A 22,002-nucleotide genomic window follows, 5' to 3' on the forward strand; every position below is an offset into this window, starting at 1 on the left:
CTGCCTAATCTTAAAAATTTGTCATCCTCGTTTTTTTATTTTTATAATTACTAAATGCTATCTTTTTGTTTTTAATGATTTTAGCCACTTCTGCTGAGTACCACAGTGGTCTCTTCCTTTTTTTGCTTTTACTGACAAGCCTAATGCAACTATCTGGTGCCTTCAATAGTGCCACTTTTAGGTAGTCCCATTTCTCCTGGACTCCCTTGAAACAGTTCCAATCTGATAGGGACTCGTATACTTCTAATCTAATTTTAGAAAAGTCTGTTTTTCTAAAATCTAAAACTTTTCTTTTTGTGTGGTGTGACTCAGTCACTGTACTTTTATTAAACCACACCAACTGGCGATTACTAGATCCCAAACTTTCCCCTACAGTAATATCAGATACCAAATTCCCATTTGTGAATACTAAATCTAAAATGGCCTCTTTTAGGGTTGGCTCCTCCACTACTTGCTGTAGAAATAATCCCAGTAGGGGATTTAGAATATTTTGGTTTTCCAGTTTACATCAGGAAGATTAAAGTCTCCCATAATGATAACTTCTCCTTTCAATGTCATTTTAGCTATTTCCTCAACTAGTAGATCATCTAATTCTTCGACTTGGCTGGATGGTCTATATACTGTATCATACCTACATGAGTTACCTCATGATTATCAAGCTGCAACGTAACCCAAACTGACTTTAAATTGGTCTCGCTAACTTGTATTAAATTAGATTTTATGCTATCTTTTGCATACAGGGCCACCCCTTCCCCTTTATTGCCTTCTCTGTCTTTCCTATATAGATAGAACCCTGGTATTGTTATATCCCAGTCATTACTCCTATTGAACCATGTCTCAGTAACAGCCACTAAATCTATATTCTCAGATGCCATTATAGACTCAAGTTCATTGATCTTTTTCCATAAACTGCGAGCATTTGTAGACAAGACTCTGAGCTTGTCATTTCTTAACCTATGTGCTATTGGCATCTTCTGGCATTGTTCCGGGGGGCAGTCGGATTGCTGGATTATCACTCTTTTGCTCCCCTTTCCTAGTTTAAATGCTCCTTAGCAAATACTTTGAACTGTTCACTGAGGACATTCGTTCCCTTGAGAAAAAGATGCAAACCATCTTTCTTGTACAGTTCTTTTCCATTCCAACGAGAGCTAACATGAGACACAAAGCCAAACCCTTGGTTCAGACACCATTCACCAAGCCATACATTGAATTCCTTAATGCACATCTTCCTGTTATGCTGAAGGTTATGCATAGGCAAAACTGCAGAGAACGAAACAGTCGATGCAACCTCCAGTATATCATTACCAAGTGTGTGAAAAGCTTCCATCACCTTTGAAACCTCATTGCAAGCCAGATCATTTGTCCCAAGATGGACAAAATATCCACCTCCCTTTACTGCTTTGTGGCGGACCCCATTGACTTTAATAGCAGACGAACCTGAAAAACCTTCAGGTCATATTTGCAGCCACCAAATACTTACTAGAAGTTCACAAATAGTCCCACAACGTGGACAGTGACATACCAGAGGGGAATCAATGCCAAAAATTCCCACAAAAATGATGTATTTTAATCAGGGGCCATTTTATGCGTCTCAAAGGGAAACTCTCTAAAATGTGCCATGCTGGCCCCAAAAATTAGGCATTCTCCTGACAGAAAAGAACAAGTGATTATGTGGCTGGAGGTATATTAGACGGTCACTGGATAACATTTTTACTGTAGGTCAGTACAGGTCCTAAAAATTAGGCATTCACCTGACAGAAAAGTACAAGTGATTATGTGGCTGGAGGTACATTAGGCAGTCAATGAATAACAATTTTACTGTAGGCCAGTGGAGTATAGACCCCAAAAATTAGGCATTCACCTGACAGAAAAGAACAAGTGATTATGTGGCTGGAGGTATATTAGACGGTCACTGGATAACAATTTAACTGTGGGCCAGTACAGGCCCCAAAATTTAGGAATACACCTGACAGAAAAGAACAAGTGATTATTTGGCTGGAGTTATACATATTAGACGGTCACTTGACAACTATTTTACTGTAGGCCAGTACAGCCCCCAAAAATTAGGCATTCACATGACAGAAAAAAACAAGTGATAATATAGCTGGAGGTACATTAGGCGGTCATTAGATAATTTTACTGTAGGCCACTGGAGTAGAGGCCCCAAAAATTAGGCATTCACCTGACAGAAAAGGCCTTTTATGCTGCTGTATATACATAAGACAAGAACCATTCTTTGTTCTGGGTCCTGGCGGATATGTGTGGGCTGGCATGAGGAAATTCAAATACACGTGGTCAACACAGGTGTTGAATTCATCCAAGATCCATGCCTCATTCATTTTTAGAAATGTGAAGTAGTCTACACTGTCATGAGCTAAGCAAATGCGCTTATCGGTCATGATCCCCCCGCTGCGCTGAACGTCCTTTCGGACAGAAAACTCAACGAGGGGCAAGACCAGTAGTCCAGGGGTTCCTCACTTCTCAGAGCATCCATATCACCCGTTAATTCCCTGAGGCTGGATCTTGAGCGCGGCTGTCGATGGGTTGACTGCAAGAATGATCTCATATCCGAAGTAACCAACACATCTTCAAACCACCCTTTTCTTGCAGGCGCGGTAGGATTGGTACCTGGACCTGTTTCGCTGTGGGTGGAAATTCCTCTGCCAGTGCCCGCAACAGCAGAATGCAGCATCTCTCGCAGCAAGGCCTGGAAATGCTGCATTCTGGTCCTTGACTTTTATGCTTTTTATATGGGGGTCCTTCTTCAAACACTGGAGCATGCAGTTCCCCATTTGCACTAAATTGGAAGCGGTGGAGCACTCTTGCTCCTGCTCATTTCCCAGGAGAATGTCGTCCTTGGTCTACTCTCCCCAGCCACGGACAACACCAGGGATCACCGAAAAGTTTAAAGTACCCCTTAAAGCTTGCTCCTCCTTACCCCAGCCACCATCCTCCTCTGACTCCTCTTCAGAGTCCTGCTGACTTGCCTCAGATGTAGTAGCCCCCCGGGAATTCATTCAGCATTGCGACTTCTTCATCTTCCAGCTCCTGCTCCTCGACGGCTTGATCAATGACATGACGCAATGCACACTCCAGAAAGAAGGTGTAAGCTACAATGTCACTGATGGTGACCTGGCTATGACTGACCAGTTTGGTGATCTCATCAAATGGCTGAAAAAGTCTGCATGCGTCACGCATGAGTAGCCACTGGCATGGTCAAAAGAAACCAAGCTCCCCAGAACCTGTCCTGCTGCAGAGTTCGTACAGGTAGTCATTAACGACAATCATATACAAGGTGGAGTTCCAGCGCGTCGGGCTGTCACAAAACAGACGTCTGACTGGCAGGTGGTGTCGCCGCTAAAAGTCAGCAAGGCAAGCCATGAGACGTCCTGGACCCCGTGGTATTTGGCAAAGAATCGCTGCACGACTAAGTTCAGGATGTGTGCCATGCACGTCACGTGTGTCATTTTGCCCTGTTTCAGCAAGAACTCAGCAGATTGGCACTGTTGTCGCACACCACTTTACCAACTGTCAAATTCAGCAGGGTTAGCCACTGATCAGCCTGTGACCGCAGAGCTCAAAGCAGTGCAGGAATAGTGTGGGTCTTGGCTGCCAGGCACAACAGGCAAAGCAAAACATGGCAACGTCTCACCTGGAACGCCGAATAGGTTCTGGGCAGCTTGAGGGGTGCAGCGGAAGAGATGGTAGCAGTGGAAATGGAGGAGTGAGCCGAGGAGAAGACGGAGGATGGAGTAGGAGGAGGAGAAGAAGATGCAGGCCTGCATGCAATCCGTGGCGGTAACACCAAATCCACAAGGGTGCCACGAGTTACATGCTTGACGGCAGTCAGAAGGTTTACCTAGTGGGCAGTAAAAGTTATGTACCTTCCCTGCCCGTGTTTGCTAGACCACGTGTCTGTGGTCAGATGTATCTTGGCACCGACACTATGTGCCAGAGATATATTCACTTGCCGCTGAACTTGGCCATATAGCTCTGGGATGCCCTTTTGGGAGAAATATTTCCTTCCGGGGACTTTCCATTGCGGTGTGCCAATGGCCGCAAATTTTCTAAAGGCCTCAGAGTCCACCAGTTTATATGGCAGTAGTTGGCTGGCCAGCAGTTCCGACAAGCCAGTGGTCAGCCATTTGGGAAGAGGGTTATCCGGCGTCATCAACTTTTTACGTTCAAACATTTGGGCCACGGAAGCCTGCCTTGTGCCAGATGAACGCGACAACGGCATGGTCGAAGGTGGAGTGGAGGACAAATGGGAGGAAAGAGGAGAAGACGTAGGAGAAGAGGCAGGACGGGGAATGCCGGGAGTGTGGCTTTGTGGGTTCTGACGGCGATGCTCCCACTGGGCTCGTGATTGGAGGCCAGGTGCCTTCTTAAGACGGTTGTCCCTAGGTAAGTGTTGGACTTACCATGACTTACGTGTTGACAGCACAGGCTACAGATGGCAACACTATTGTCAGCAGCTGGCACGTTAAAAAAAAACACACTGCGGAGGGATGTGCCGTTGTCCTGGGAGCGCAAGATGTGACCATGCATGGTGGATGGCTCACTCCAGATACATTTGCAGTCTGCTTTTTGCCTCCTGTGCACTGTGAGTTCTGCCTGCTTCTTCTCCTTCTCCTCCCTATCTGTTGCTCCGTCTCTCCCTTTGAACTCCCCTCCTCTTCCTCTCTTGTGGGCACCCATGACATGACGTCCATCGACACGTCATCATCGTCACCTTCACCACCACTGACATTAGAGATCTCGGAGTAGGCAGCAACAGCGAGGACCACCCCCCTTGGGCAGATCTGGGTACAGTCGTCACACTGCTGGGTGACGGCCGTTGCTACCTCCTCTTTCTGATCTGATGCCAAGAATGGCTGAGCATCGGTAAGGTCTGGGAATGGATTGGAAAATAATTCCTCTGACTCGAGTGGAGGGGCTATGGTGGTGGTGTCTTTGGGGGTGCACACATCAGAGAGTTAGGAGGGTGCAGATACAGAAGATGAGGAGGGCGCAGAAACGTAAGGCTGAGTGTGAGGCACTCAAACAACTCTGGTATGCCTTTGACGTAATCGCACGCACCTTCTCCAACTTTCCACTTAGGTTCCGGCCTGGTGCATCTGACCGACCCCTACCACCCCTGCGGAACGGGCTGCCTCTTCCTCTGCCTGTCATTTTAAAAATGACCCTGTTGACAAAGTCTCTAGAAAAGAGCAGAATTTGTGGAAGCAGGTATATTGCAGGCCTCAATCAGTATTTGGTGGAAGTTGGAATATCATAACCCTTAATCAGTATTTTGTAGAAGCAGGTGTATCGCAGGCCTCAATCAATATTTGGTGGAGGAAGGTATATCAATCCCCTTAATCAGTATTTTGTGGAAGCAGGTGTATCGTAGGCCTCAATCAATATTTGGTGGAAGCAGGTATATCGCACCCCTCAATCAGTATTTTGTGGAAGCAGGTGTATTGCATGCCTCATTCACTATTTGGTAGAAGCTGGTATATCAAACCTCCTAATCAGCATTTTGTGGAAGCAGATATATAGCAGGCCTCAATCAATATTTGGTGGAAGCAGGCATATCAAACCCCTAATCAGTTTTTTGTTTAAGCAGATATATCACAGGCCTCTATCAATATTTGAGGGAAGTAGGTATATCAATCCCCTTAATCAGTATTTTGTGGAAGCATGTATATCAAACCCCTTATTCAGAATTTTGTGGAAGCAGGTATATCGCACCCCTCAATCAGTATTTTGTGGAAGCAGGTATATAGAACCCCTTAATCAATATTTGGTGGAAGCAGGTATATCGCACCCCTCAATCTATATTTTGTGGAAGCAGGCATATCAAACACCTTAATCAGTATTTTGTGAAAGCAGGTATATAGAACCATTTAATTCATATTTGGTGGAACCGGTTATATCGAACCCCTCAATCAGTATTTTGTGGAAGCAGGTATATGGCATGCCTCAATCAGTATTTGGTGGAAGCAGGTATATCGCACCCCTCAATCAATATTTTGTGGAAGCAGGTATATGAAATCCCTTAATCAGTATTTTGTAGAAGCAGGTATATTGCACCCCTCAATCAGTTTTTTGGGGCAACAGGTATATCACACCCGTGGCAAATAGTTGTTCCAATAGCGCTTGTCCCTCTATATAGCTGCGGTATCTCTGCAGAACTGCACACAACTGCTGCACAATACAAATGTATTATATACTTTCTATGTTAGAAAGTATATTATAGGTATATCACACCCCTCAATCAGTTTTTTGGGGGGCAACAGGTATATCACACCAGTTGCAATTAGTTATTTCAATAGCGTTCGTCCCTCTCTATAGCTGCGGTATCACAGCAGAACCACACACAACTGCTGCACAATACAAATGCACTATAATATACTTTCTATGTTAGAAAGTATATTCTAAGTATATCACACCTCTGAGTATATCACACCTATCGATAGCACACCTATACCAGTCCTTAAAAGGACTTTTGTGGCCCTATTAGCAAGCATTTGGTGTCCTTAACAGTCTGTCCCTGCTCCACAAAGCAACCTCTCCCTACACTGGCAAAACACAGAACATAAAATGGCTGCCAGATCGGGTTCTGTTATAGGGTGGGGGTGTGTCCATGTGCTGAAACATCTCAATTGGCTGTCCTGTCCCACCTGATAGATGTGTCATGGGTCAAAGTTCAGCGCAATGCAAAATAATATGGCGCATGCAAACATCGTCATATGTTCGCATGTTTGACGAATCGCGAACGCGCAAAGTTCGCCGCAAAATGACTACCGGGCGAACCGCAAGGCCATCTCTATTCATATCACCATTTAACTTTCCATTCCTCTGATCCAGCAGAAAAAGTAAAAAAAAAATCAGTTATTTTGATCATCAGTTTGCGTCACTTCCATTAGAGATCAGTTATATTTAAAGGGAGAAAAAGTCCTGCAAAAATAACTGATCTCTGACGTAAGTGAGACAAACTGATGAAAACTGATCATAAAAGATGTTCAAAATAATGGATTCAGTATTATTTTTTTTTATTATTTTTTTTCTGTTCTTCTGATGGATCATAAGAACATAAAACTAAGGCTACTTTCACATTTGCGGCCGGGTGTTCCGGCTGGCAGGTTCGGCAAACAATGCTGGGAATCGGCCAAAGAATGCTGTGTGCAGCGTTTTCTTCCAACTGATTCTCGGAATATTTGTTGAGTAACAGCCGGATCCCTGCCGGACCCCATTATAGTCAATAGGGTCCAGTGGGCAGGCGGAAGTATCCAGCAATGCCGGATACAGAAAATTCCAGCAAGCAAAACAATTTACCAGAGACTCTGCTACAAATGTTAAACTAGCCTAAATGGGGATGTTCCATACGAAAAAGAGCAGGGGGCGGCACAGTCAAACAAGCACACAGTCAGTATGCGGCGATCACAGATGCTCCAAGGCCAGCGAGGAAAGAGACGCTCGGCGGTGCACTGCTGCAAACAGTGAGTAGAGTGTAACAAATGTGGATCAGTAGAAGAAACATGCAGCGGCACTCACCGGTGTACGTCAAAACAGCTTTATTCAGCCACAATCAGGCCGGGGGTGGACAAGTCAGACACGCAATGGCAGCGGCGGCCGTTTCGCGCTAATTGCGCTTCATCAGGCTGTGCTTCAATGCGCGTCTGTGTCCGCACTTCCTTTAACCTCTAGTGCAGGCCGACGTCATACAGATGAACGAATCAGGCCGCACATAGGTAAAAGGGGTTGCGCTAAACAACTAAAAACATAGAAAGTGCAACATATTTGCAACACATCAGCAAGAAAAAAGAAACAGACATACAAGTATATACAGCACCTATGAATAAGTAAAATCAAAGGAATTTGATTACAGGAAAGGGCTGAGGTCATTTCTGTCGTTTAATCCAAGTTCTCCTAACGCTTGTGTACGCAGGATCCAACGGGCTTCCCTCTGCAGGAGGAGGCGGTGTCTATCCCCTCCCTGCAGAGGAGTGGGTACTATTTCTAATCCAGAAAAAGAAATACAACTGGCGTCCCCATTATGAACTTCTTTGACATGTTGGATGAATCTAGGGCACCCCTTTCCTGTTTTTACTGAATTGAGGTGTTCCCTGAACCTTTCAAACAAACACCTGATGGTTTTGCCGATATAAAATCGACCGCAGGGGCACAATAGTAGGTATACTACATATGTGCTCCTGCAATTGATGAAGGAGTTCACTTTATGTTGGATACCTGCAAATCCAATAAATTTCTTCAGGGAATTGTAGTTGCAAAACGAGCAGTTGCCACACTTGAAATTCCCTTTAGGTAAACTGCTATTCAGCCAATTTTCGTTCCTACTGGGCTTAAACCTACTTCTGACTATTCTGTCTTTCACGGTATGTGCCCTTCTAAAGGAAATCAGTGGTTTCTGTTCAGTGAGTTCATGCAGGCTTGCATCTCTCCTTAGTACGTCCCAATTTTTGAAAATGACGGAGCGGATACGCTCTGCCATGGGACTGTACTTAAATGAAAATGCAAACCTCCTGAAATCTGTGTCCCTTTGTTTATTTTCATAATTGGCCCTTCTGAGTAAACTGTCCTGAGAGAAATCCTTTTCAACCTTTCTCATGTCCTCCTCCAATGGTCCTTGGGGGTACCCTCTCTCCATTAGGCGTTTTTTTAGTTCTTCTGCCTGCCTGCAAAAACTAATATTTTTACTGTTAATGCGCCTTAATCTGACAAATTGTCCATAAGGTACAGCTCTCTTAACGCAGGGAGGATGGAAGCTGTCATGGCGGAGCAAGGAGTTGGTCGCCGTGGGCTTCCGGAAGCCCTCCGTGACCAACTCGTCGCCTTCCACCAGGACAGCCACATCCAAGAACTCCAATCTACAACCTCCGAAATTGAGGGTGAATGTCATCCCCATATCATTGCTATTGAGGAAACCCACAAACTCCCTACACTCGCTTTCGGTACCCTCCCACACTATGAAAACGTCATCCACGAACCGTAGGTACGTTTTTAATTTAGATACATACGGATTCATAGTGGAGTAAATGTACCTATCCTCAAATCTAGCGAGGTACATATTAGCGAATGTACAGGAGACGGGGGTCCCCATGGCCGTGCCAACTTTTTGCTTGTACCAATCCGCCCCAAACTGGAACACATTGTTGGTTAATATAAACTCTAATGCCTCACCAATGAAGCTGCAATACATCTGGCTTTTGCCCATATTGGCCACGATGTCAAGGATCGCCTCCACACCCGCATCATGTGGGATGCGGGTGTAGAGGCTCTCCACATCGAGGGACACCAATTGGTACCCCTCCTGCCAATGTAATTCTTTAATGGCTATCAAAAAGTCATTCGTGTCTTTGAGGTATGCAGGAGCACTGGTGAGGACAGGTCTCAGGAGCCAGTCCACATATTTGGACAGAGGCTCCGTCACTGAGCCAATCCCCGCGACGATGGGACGTCCCGGGGGCTGGCTCAGTGATTTATGGACCTTCGGAAGAAAGTACCAGGATGGTTTAGCTGGGGAGGAAGGGACAAGTTTATCCACCATGTTATTGGGGAGGAAACCAGCCTCCACATATTTAAAAATAAGGGATTTTAGTGACTGTTGGATGTTGGCCACAGGGTCCCCCCGTATCCTCTCATACACGCCGGTATCTCCCAGCTGTCTGAGGGCCTCCCTCAAATAATATTCCCTGGACATGAGGACTATGTTTCCCCCCTTGTCCGCCGGTTTAACAACGATATCCTCCTTAGAGCTGAGCCAGGATAAGGCTTTCTGTTCATCATGGGTAATGTTAGGTTGGGCAGTGGAGTATATAATAGCCCTAATATCTCTCATCACTTGATGTTGGAAAGTGTCGATGCTACTACCGGCGGACATGGGGGGATTAAAGGTAGATTGTACTCCACCTCTAAATGGATCTACAGTGGTAATGGGCGGAGACTGATCAGTGACATCCAAACCAGTAAGTATGTTAATGCATTTTATTTCCTCATCACTGAGTTGTGTGGATATCTGAAATGCTCCTGGATCCGGGTGGAGTGGGGACTCTCCCTGTGTAGTTATCAATTTCTTAGGGATATCTTTAAACATTTTATGAAGATACAATTTACGAGTGGCTTTAAATAAATCTATTTCAAAAGTCACAGGATCGAATTGTTCTGTGAGGCTGTAACCAAGTCCTTTGCTTAAAAGACTGATACAGCTAGCTGTTAAGGTATAGTCCGTGAGATTAATCACTGAATTCACATCAGGTGGTAAGGGAGGAGTTGTCATTTTCTCCAAGACACTTGTTTTCTCTCCCTTTCCGACCTCCTGACACCTGCTTTTCTTTGCTTTCCTCCGTCCCCTTCTGATCTTTTTCCTAAAGGGTCCTGTAGTTCCCCCAAATTCTCCACTGCTGTCAAATTGAAGTCATCCGAAACACTGGAGTCGGAATCCGTAGTCCAGTAATCGTTATTTTGGCGACGCTTGGGCTTCCTTTTCTGTTGTTGTTTCCTGAATTTTCTCCCTGCATTCCAATCAAAAATGTGGCCAGATTCGTAATCCTGTTTATCTCTAACGAATTTGTCCTTTTTTCTGTCTTTCACCTCAGCCTTTACAACTGTAAGTTTCTTGCTTAATTTTTTATCAAATGCCTCCAAAAGGTTATCGGGCAATCTTGATTCCAATTCCACCTTTGCTTTCGCAAGTTCTTCCTTGACCATATCATATTCTTTTGTGTCTCTTTTTAGAACCATATCTAGAATCTGCAGGGAGAAATTAGCATGCAGTTGTTGCCATTCCTTAAGGAACATTTCGTCATGTTCATACTGTGCTGGATACTTGTATACCCTTAGACCTCTAGGCACTCTACCACTCTCTCTATATGATTTGAGTGATTTGACCGTCCAAAATAGACGTATTTCTTTGTCAGCTAATTGCGCTACTTTTATCTCAAGCGCACGAGTGCTGAGGTTTTGCAGGGCATCTCTAGTGTTGCATAACGTGAAAAAATCTTCCGCCCCTTCTCTGCCTTCTAAGATGGACAAGCTGGATGCCTCTGTAGCCATTATATGTGAGGAACGGAAAGCCAACAGATTACTAATTCAACGAGTGCTAAATGACGTGCTGACACTCCCCAAGACACAGTCCTGAACAATCCATACGAAAAAGAGCAGGGGGCGGCACAGTCAAACAAGCACACAGTCAGTATGCGGCGATCACAGATGCTCCAAGGCCAGCGAGGAAAGAGACGCTCGGCGGTGCACTGCTGCAAACAGTGAGTAGAGTGTAACAAATGTGGATCAGTAGAAGAAACATGCAGCGGCACTCACCGGTGTACGTCAAAACAGCTTTATTCAGCCACAATCAGGCCGGGGGTGGACAAGTCAGACACGCAATGGCAGCGACGGCCGTTTCGCGCTAATTGCGCTTCATCAGGCTGTGCTTCAATGCGCGTCTGTGTCCGCACTTCCTTTAACCTCTAGTGCAGGCCGACGTCATACAGATGAACGAATCAGGCCGCACATAGGTAAAAGGGGTTGCGCTAAACAACTAAAAACATAGAAAGTGCAACATATTTGCAACACATCAGCAAGAAAAAAGAAACAGACATACAAGTATATACAGCACCTATGAATAAGTAAAATCAAAGGAATTTGATTACAGGAAAGGGCTGAGGGATGTGTTTCTTGGGTAGAACATCGAATAAATTAAATATTAGTAAAGAAACAAATGACTACTCCATTATTCACTTTGTTAAATGCTTATTATTTTAAACTGCTTATTTTTGAACCAATGACAAAGTTGAAGGTAATGCTCCTTAAAAATTATTTCAGGGAATTCATGGATTTTAAGTTTAAGGCAAAGACCTCAAAAAATTTATTTTCTCAACTAGTACCACGTACCACACCAGAGAGATAGATTAGGGAGGCTCAAGAACTGTTGTTGGAATGAAGCATTTGGAGGAACTGGACTGAGCTCTCGGTCGCCACAGTCTCTATAGGTGGGATGGCCTGCAGCTTAGTGTGGAAGATGCGGCTGTTTTGGGGGGAGATCATGACTAGATGGGTAGGTTAGTGTTTAACCACTTCCAGACCAGGCCATTTACCCCCTAATTTAGCAAATATGACATGTGTCACTTTATGTGGTAATAATTTTGGAACACTTTTACTTATCCAAGCCATTCGGAAATTGTTTTCTTGTTACAAATTGTACTTCATGTTAATGGTAATTTTGAGTCAATATGTTTTACCTTTATTTATAAAACAAACAAAAAGTTAACGAAACATTTTTAAATATCAGTTTTTTACATTTTAATCTCTCTGCTTTTAAGACAGATAGTGATGGCTCATAAAATATTCATTAATTAACCTTCCCAATATATCTACTTTATGTGGGCATCATTTTGGTAATGCAATTTTATTTTTTTAAGGATTCTAGAGGGTTTTGAACTTTTGAAGCAATTTTTTAAATTTTGAAGAAAATTTTCAAAGTTAACTTATTTTAGGACCAGTACAGTTCTGAAGTCACTTTGTGGGGCTTACATAGTGGAAACCCTCCATAAATGACCCATTTTAGAAACTACACCTCTCAAGTTACTCAACTGATTTTACAAACTTTGTTAACCCTTTAGGTGTTGCACAAGAATTAAAGGAAAATGGAGATGAAATTTCTAAATTTCACTTTTTTGGCAGATTTTCCATTTTAATCAATTTTTTCTTTAACACATCGAGGGTTAACAGCCAAATAAAACGTAATATTTATAAACCTTATTCAGTGTTTTACATAAACACCCCACATGTGGTCGTAAAATGATGTAAGGGCACACGGCAGGGCGCAGAAGAAAAGGAGCGCCCTATGGTTTTTGGAAGCCAGATTTTTGCTGAACTGTTTTTTAGATGCCATGACCCATTTGAAGCCCCCCTAATGCATCCTTATAGTAGAGACTCCCAAAAGGTGACCATATTTTGGAAACTAGAGGATAAGGTGACAGTTTTATTGGTACTATTGTTTCTATTTGAAATTTTTTTATTACTTAATTGGGAAACCTTTATTTTATTTTTTTTATAAAACATAATAATTTTTTTTCTATTTTACACTCATACAAGACATCTGGGGGACATTTAACTTAACTTTTTTTTACTATTGATTTCTACTGTAATTGGGGCTGACATAGTAGCCACAGTTATAGGGGAAATACACCTCCCAAAGAGGCTGTACAGCAATATATAGTGCTGTACAGCCTCAGTGCAGAGCTTATCGAGGTCTGCTGAAGACTTAACATCTCCTGCACTCTCCCGGTCTGGCATTCACATGACCACCAGGTCAGGACACGAAGTGCATAGTGTATACAGCGATCTAGAAGGGAGGGACACCCAGGAACGGTCCCTGCCTTCTCTATGGGGTGCCCTGCTGTTACTGACAGCAGGCCTGCCGCTCTGCAGCTGTACAATCAGCGTGCGGCTGCCATCTCTGAATGGAGGTTCCAGAACGTCCATTCAGAGATAAGCGACCGCCCATAGGACATTTATAGTCAATGGGCGGTCATGAAGTGGTTAAACAAGGGGCTGGGGGAAGGCAACTACAGTGTTGGAAGGGAAGATAGTGGTAAATAGTGACCTGGGACTTTTTAGCAAAACTGGGGTTGAAACAAAGGCAGGGGTGAGAATAGTCAATAAAGATATGTTTAAAATAGACAACAACCATAAATATATAAATTGCATATAAACTAATGCTAGTTATCTAACCAATAAAATTGACAAAGTGGAACTAATAATGTCAGAGGACAACTATGACGTAGTGGGAATAACCAAGATATGGCTGGATGAAAGCTATGACTGGGCATTAAACATACATTGTCATAGTTTATTTAGAAGGGAAGATAAGTGGGGGTAATAAACATGGGTAGAATCCACAAAAAATCTACTCCTAAGGGAAACAGATGAGGCAGCAAATCATAATAAGATCGTTATTATGTGGGACTTCAACTGCCCAGATATAGATGGAAATCTGAAAACTGTGAATCTTATATAGGAAACAGGCTTTTGTCAGTAATTAAAAATAATTACATTTACCTACTATTGCAAGATTCAACTAGAGAGGCCTTTTGGACTTTTTATTAACCAATAAGACCTGACAGAACAACAGAGGTGCAGATGGGGGAACCTAGGAAATAGTTACCATAATAAATTATAATTTGTCATTCAATAGGGTGTTTTGTCAGGGAAGCACAAAAATGCTGAGAATGGTGAAATTTGATCAGCTTGGAGAAGACCATTACCTCATTTACTGGGGCACAGATATAGGACATTTTTAAAAGTACCCTAAATTCTCATTGTGAGAGGTGTATACCTTATGGAAATAAAGGGGATAGAAACATGAAAAGCCAATGTAGTTAAATAAAATGTACAGTGGATATAAAAAGTCTACACACCCCTGTTAAAATGTCAGGTTTCTGTGCTGTAAAAAAAAAAAAAGAGACAAAAATAATTTCAGAACTTTTTTCACCTTTAATGTGACCTATAAACTGTACCACTTAATTGAAAAACAAACTGAAATCTTTTAGGTGGAGGGAATAAATAAAATAATGTGGTTGCATAAGTGTGCACACCCTCTTATAACTGGGGATGTAGCTGTGTTCAGAATTAAGCAATTACATTCAAAATCATATTAAATAGGAGTCAGCATACACCTGCCATCATTTAAAGTGCCTCCGTTTAACCAAAAATAAAGTTCAGCTGCTCTAGTTGGTCTTTCCTGAAATTTTCTTGGTCGCATCCCACAGCAAAAGCCATGGTCCACAGAGAGCTTCCAAAGCATCAGAGGGATCTCATTGTTAAAAGCTATCAGTCAGGAGAAAGGTACAGAAGAATTTCCAAGGCATTAGATATTGTAAGTGTCACAAATATTTAGACAGCACTCCTTTGTTGGTGATAATTAAATGATTTTATTTCATGTTATTTCAGCCGGAATAGGTGGTTTGTCAGTTGCAACGTTTCAGGCTTAATAATCGCCCTTTATCAGGCACTCTGAGGACCACACTAGGTATACATCCGGCTGTATACCTAGTGTGGTCCTCAGAGTGCCTGATGAAGCGCGATTATTAAGCCTGAAACGTTGCAACTGACAAACCACCTATTCCGGCTGAAATAACATGAAATAAAATCATTTAATTATCACCAACAAAGGAGTGCTGTCTAAATATTTGTGACACTTACAAGTTCTGGAGGTGGAGCTTTAGAACACAACCCGGACGTGCACCCACCCTCGCCATTCTATGAATAGAGTGCTGTGGCCTACTTTCCTGTACAAGGCATTAGATATATCATGGAACGCAGTGAAGACAGTCATCATCAAGTGGAGAAAATATTGCACAACAGTGACATTACCAAGAACTGGACTTCCCTTCAAAATTGATGAAAAGACGAGAAGAATACTGGTCTGGGAGGCTACTAAGAGGCCTACAGCAACATTAAAGGAGCTGCAGAAATATCTGGTTGTGTGGTACATGTGACAACAATCTCCCGTATTCTTCATATGTCTGGGCTATTGGGTAGAGTGACAAGACGAAAGCCTTTTTTTTACAAAGAAAAACATCCAAGCCAGGCGACATTTTGCAAAAACACATCTGAAGTCTCCCAAAAGCATGTGGAAAAAGATGTTATGGTCTGATGAAACCAAGGTTGAACTTTTTGGCCATAATTCCAAAAGATATGTTTGGCGCAAAAACAACATTGCACATCACCAAGTGAAGCATGGTGGTGGCACCATCATGCTTTGGGGCTGTTTTTATTCAGGCCTTAGTTAAGCTAGAGGGAATTATGAACAGTTCCAAATACCAGTCAATATTGGCACAAAACCTTTCGGCTTCTACTAAAAATCTGAGCATGAAGAGGAACTTAATCTTTCAGCATGACAACGACCCAAATCAACAAAGGAATGGCTTTACCAGAAGAAGATTAAAGTTTTGGAATGGCCTAGCCAGAGCCCAGATCTGAATCCGATTGAAAATCTGTGGGGTGATCTGAAGAGGGCTGTGCACAGAAAATGCCCTCGCAATCTAACAGATTTGGAGTGTTTTTGCAAAGAAGAGTGGGCAAATCTTGCCAAGTCAAAATGTGCCATGCTGATAGACTCATACCCAAAAAGACTGAGTGCTGTAATAAAATCAAAAGGTGCTTCAACAAAGTATTAGTTTAAGGGTGTGCACACTTATGCATTCATATTATTTTATTTTTATATTTTTTCTTCCCTCTACCTAAAATATTTCAGTTTGTTTTTCAATTGAGTTGTACAGTTTATATGTCACATTAAAGGTGGAAATAGTTCTGAAATTATTTATCTTTGTCTCGTTTTTTTTACATCACAGAAACCTGACATTTTAACAGGGGTGTGTAGACTTTTTATATCCACTGTATGGATATAAGGGCAATAAGTAAGAAGAAAAAAACATTTAAAGAGAGTCTGCCACCTCTGAAATCAGTATTAAAGTAAGCATGCCACCATGTAGTATAGAAGCCCCAAAATATAACTATACATTTCTTGTGAAAATATATTCCAATGTTCTTTTTATTTTTATGCAAATAAGATTTTAGCTGCAGAGGGTGAAATTCTTGGTTCACGTCATTGCGTGCACCCAGCGTGATGTCATCACACTTACAGCAGGTCCTTTGGTGGGTTTTCTTCAATCAAGATGGAAGCAGTTGGCCTCTCCGTGAAGAAGTGGATGAGGTGAGTATAATATAATTTTATCAGCCACCATTTTAGGAGAAATAGATTTGGTACCACAAAGCGAGAGGAAATTCAAATTTGTGATAAATCAAATTTTTCCTGACATAGGTTTCTACACAAACATACTGTAGAAGAGGATTCTTTACGGTGATAATCCCACTTAGGTGCAGAATCACAATTAAAGGAACCTGTTAGAAGTTTTGGGTCCAATAAACCACCAGCATGTCCTTATGCAGCTGGGGTTTAGTGTTCCAAAGTTGCCTATAACAAAATCGACCATTGCTGTAAATTACTGGAGAGTGTGGGAGTGATCGGCAATAATTTTGGATACATGCCCCAAACCTACTGATGGGTTCTTCAGGGAAACTAACTGGTATGCAATGCGCAAGTGAGAAAGGCACAATGCACCACTGAAATATAATATAGTCCTTGCATAAAATAAATAAAGCATAATAAAACATTGTTTTTAGACGATTACCAGGAGACAAGATTTACTCATCATAATGAAAGTAGATCATTCATAATTCATCAAATGTATTAAGTTCATATGATTTCAGCCAGAAAAAAAAAAAATATATATATACATCTGTGCTGAAAGCTTATCAACAAAAAGTTCATAACTGGTCTAATGGTATAGTATAATCTAATTATTAGTAATAAAAAAGTGCATGCTTCCCATTTGCTTTACTTACAGGGAATTTTATTCAGCTCATTCATGAACTTCTCTTTGAGCTGTGAAAAGTGATCATCTTTCCCACCGCTTGGAGCCACGGCTTCTGTGGCATTCTCCCGCATTGCAGGTACAACAACTGTTGTTTGGGGTGCTGTCATCGGCTGGGACTTCATTTTGGGCCCAAGGAACTGTTGCAGATGAAAAATAACAAGAAAAATATTATTTCAAAAGAGTCAAGGTAACGTCTCTGAGCGAGTGAAATCATCAATAGCTGCATCTGCCGTGCACCTGCTCACTAAATAAATATTACTCCACTTGTGCATTCATGTCTGTGTGCTTCATATAATATTTAACAATGTAAAGAGAAAGTATTTTCCTATTTGACATGTGACCTTGTAGTCTCATAATCAATATTGTAAGTAACAGCAATGGGATCACTGGCAGATAATAAACAGTTATTTATAATTGTAAAATAAGAAAGCATGCATATTTCTCTATTCTGAAGTACACAACAGTGTTAATACTCCTCCATGTAAACTAACAGGGAACTCCAGCTTCCTATTCTGACTCCCTAATGTGGGTTTCTTTCTTAAAAGAAATCTGTAACCAGAAAATGACCTATTGTCGTGCTCTGCTAAACATATTTTTCAAGAATTTTTGGTGATGTTATTTTTAATTTTCAATGTTACTGTAGTTAAAAAAAATACTGCAGTTTTTGCACTGGCAGCTAAGCAGAAAAATATGTTTACACTGTTCTGTAGATATCTCTTTTCAACAGTCATCTCATTATCATCCCAGACAAGATTAATGACAATTAACACCCATATAAAGACACAGGATCCACCATTCACAATAGTCAATGGTCACAGCTTATCTACTCTCTACTACTCTCTATTCTCTTATCTACCCTCCCTGCACAATGACTTCTACACAGGTCACAAAGCATGTCTAAAAAAGATTCCTTAAAGGTGGCCATATACATAAGGTAGAAGTTGGTTAATGGTTGAACAAAAGCTGAAGAAACAATCATCTCGTGAATGTACATGTCACATGCGTGGCCATACACATTTTAGTCCATATTGGCTATTACAGGTTATCAAACTGGCCATGCACGTTCAATGAAACCCGTCAATGATAGAAAGATCTTTCCGGGAATGTTCATGAACGATCTTTCTTTGAATGAAAAATATTTAATCTGACTATATGATGAAAATATTGAACAAAGCCCACAATAATGGTCTATTATCGGTCGGCTAAACCAGACATTTGTTGTTAAATTTCAGTAGCAGAACATTAGTTTTGGTTAAATTCGTCCATTTTTATTAACTTTAGACTAATGTGTGTAAACCGCTATAGAAGTCAACGAACATCTCTTGACCCGCCTACAGGTCAGTACAATTATTTCATACTGCAGGAATGTGGCCAGGTATCAGACATCACTAACCAAATACGTTACAAGGACCTTCTACAGGTCAGTACAATTACTTCATACTGCAGTAATGTGGGCAGGTACATCACCAACCATAACCAAATATGTCACAAGGAACTAAAGGGGACGGACCAATTAAAACCTTGCTTTACAGTATCTATGGTCCATGTGACTGCTGTAGAGCATATATATAAATGCTGTTAACAGCAACTCAGACAATATGGCTGCCTCATAATCATATCTACCATCAGAAAATAAAAACAGATTAGAAAAGGTTTACATATTTCACTATATTTTCTATGCAGTTCTGGCATTTACTATACCAAGTGAATGGCTAATTGTGCATATATTTTAGTTGCTATCTTTAAATAGAGACAGTTGGACATCACAATATTGGAGAAGATTTTATGTATTTCTTTTAGATCATATGGGTTGGGGATAGAGGGAAAACAGCAGTCAAGCATTGACTCATAAGAGGTTGTCTGAGATTAGAAACATGGTGTTTTTGGTGCAGAAGCAAAATTATTCTTGTTCATGGATGGTTTCTATATTCTTCCCCACTCACGTCAGGTCTAAAAAAAAAAGGGGCGTGATGTGGGTGGGGAAGGGGGCAGTCCAGCAGGCCCGTCTCATTCATCATTTTCTACGCCTGGTTTAAGTGTAGAAAATGGTCTAAATGTAAGACAGCTAGGAAGCTCGCTTACATTTAGAAGTGGTGCTGGATATGCTGAAGTTATGTAGAGGCTGATACCTCTTCATAACTTCGGTGGCTCAACCGCCAGATATGAGGTTATTAAGACCGGCATCTAAAACGCGGGTCTAAATAAATGCGCCCCTTTGTGTTTTACTCTCAGACAACTCAATAGAAAGTGAACTTCCCTTTTAAATAAAAGTAAGTATTGCAGTTGCTCATGTGAAAATAACATTGTCATATGTATATACCAATAACTTGATATTAGGTAATTCCTTATAATTCCTGCATATACTGTAAGTTGCTACAATCCAGAACTTCACATTAAACAAAATTATAAAATACAGTAGATGTGGTTAAAACTGGGTTATATGCAGTTTTTAAATAAACTTTTGTTCTTTTATGACATATCCACCCTAAGGAAAACAGAAAAAAATTGAAAAAGGAGAGAATCTAATTATAATCTGCAGCACCTCAGAGAAATACATATTTGGCTGCGGTATGGAAGTATTGTGTGATGATTTGCTAGAGGGATACAGTGTTATTGAAAGGTCTCAGATAAGGTTAAAGTGCACCATATAATATAAATTTGCCTGGAGGAAGCAAAGAGAAAGAGACTAAAGAGAACACCAGGTTACAAAGAATGATGTCAGACATAGGTTGTGCAGGTCCAGAACAATGGTAAGAATGAAAATTATTGCTAAAGGTTAACAAGGGTATGTTTGCCACTCAAAAAGGTCCTCAGAATCCATAGTACATCTTGTAGCTCTCAAGTATACAATCAGACTACATTTTAGTCAATTTTTGTACACTCTCTATCACCAAATAAAGCCGTCATGGAATTCTAACCTCTTGATTTGCTAAGAGGTCTTCACCAAATCTTAGGGTTTTTTAGCTCTGGATTTTTAAAGGAGCTGTCTGAGTTCTAGATCAGATCGTGAGGGTCCAATACCTAGTACCCCCATCGATCAACAGCTCTCAGCAAAAAACAGAAAAACACAGTGGGTAGACTGGAAGAAGACAGCTCAATCCACTATGTAGTGGCCATGCTGGATTCCTGTAGTTCAGCTTTCATTCAATTAAGAACAGCTGATTCATGGGGGTTCTCTGTGTCAAATTTTATTTTGCTGAGAAAGGGACATCAATATCTAAGCCATGGAATACCATTGACGTTGGCCACATATATCATCAAGTTGTTGATTAAACACTCAAGTGATAATACATGCTTATTTCAAGGGGAACAGGGAATACCTCTGGCAGTGGCTTATCTTGTGGGAAAAAAGGACTAGGCATGCTGACATTAGTTTGCTCTCAGGGATTTGACATTGGTTTGCCCTCAAGTATGGCAAGGAGACCTGCATATACAGTAATTTGGATCCTGATAAAATTGTTGGGTTCAACTGACTTTTATTTTATATGTATGGCCATCTTTAGTATACTGATCTATCAACCACTTCTACTATACTCATTTATAATATAATTTTCTGGACCATTGTATCAATACTCTTAATATGAAGAAGATGACAGCAAAGTCATTACATTTTCAGCATATATTTTTACTTGATCTTTAGATTGGTTTTTGTTGTTGTTGTTGTTAATAACATTGGTTTTATTCTGGCCATATGAGTTGAACTTTGCATATAAATGTTACAGTACTTGCTTCCTATCAAGTAAAAAGAGCCTGACAATTGTACAACATTTACATATTGCAAGATTAATCTGAAGAATGAAACACAGAACACAGAAATCTCCAAAATGTAATTAGGAAATGAATATATGGCACTGCTATATTGTTAAAAACAAAGACATAAACAACAGCTGTAGAATGTGGAATGTCTCCGACTCGCAATATCAAAACGGAAATCCTCAGAGTCGGCTTCAAATGAGAAAGAAAAAAAAAATGTAAAGAAGATGAGAACTAAACAGATGTACTATATACAGAGATTTACAATTTTAAAATTAGCATTAGCAGGAATAATTTGTGGTTTTATTAACTACATTTTGTATGTAGCACACCTTCAGAGAGGGCCTGTCACCTCTCCTGACATGTTTGTTTTAGCAGCTACTTGGATCCCCCCATGTAATAAACATTCTGGAGCATCTATTCTATTACTTTATGCTGTATCATTCCTTCATTATTCCTTCTAGAAGTTTAGAAGGAATGCTAGGAGTTTGCAATGAAGGTCCAGCTGGGTGTTACCGCTGGGGTGTGTGTCCCTGCACGAGATGACATTATCTTATCAGTGCTGCCTTTGTCAGACTGCACAGGGACACATCCAGACTTTATTCATAAAAATGTCTTTATGACTGAGGTCCGATTGACCGTCCATTTAATATGAACCACTTTTAGTGAGAATTTGAGTTCTACCTTAGCCAGGGAGCAGGATCTCCATATATGGCCGTTCCTGTAGCTATGATACTCTATTACACCCTGCTGAGAGTATGTCACACTCAGGGCAAGCTTCAAACGTGAGAATCGACACCTAGAC

General features: G+C 41.3%; 1 protein-coding gene across 1 annotated transcript in view; it reads right to left on the reverse strand.

Moving 5' to 3' along the window:
* The window catches only part of SYT1 (synaptotagmin 1), a 361,940-nt gene that overhangs the window by 216,262 nt on the left and 123,676 nt on the right, over positions 1-22,002 (reverse strand). The window contains exon 2 of the mRNA XM_044277107.1: positions 17,413-17,581. Coding sequence (XP_044133042.1) covers positions 17,413-17,566 — 154 coding nt within the window. The 5' untranslated portion in view covers positions 17,567-17,581. The remainder of the gene's footprint in view (positions 1-17,412; positions 17,582-22,002) is intronic.

This window comes from Bufo gargarizans, chromosome 2 (assembly GCF_014858855.1).
Source record: "Bufo gargarizans isolate SCDJY-AF-19 chromosome 2, ASM1485885v1, whole genome shotgun sequence".
Classification (NCBI taxonomy): Eukaryota; Metazoa; Chordata; class Amphibia; order Anura; family Bufonidae; genus Bufo; species Bufo gargarizans.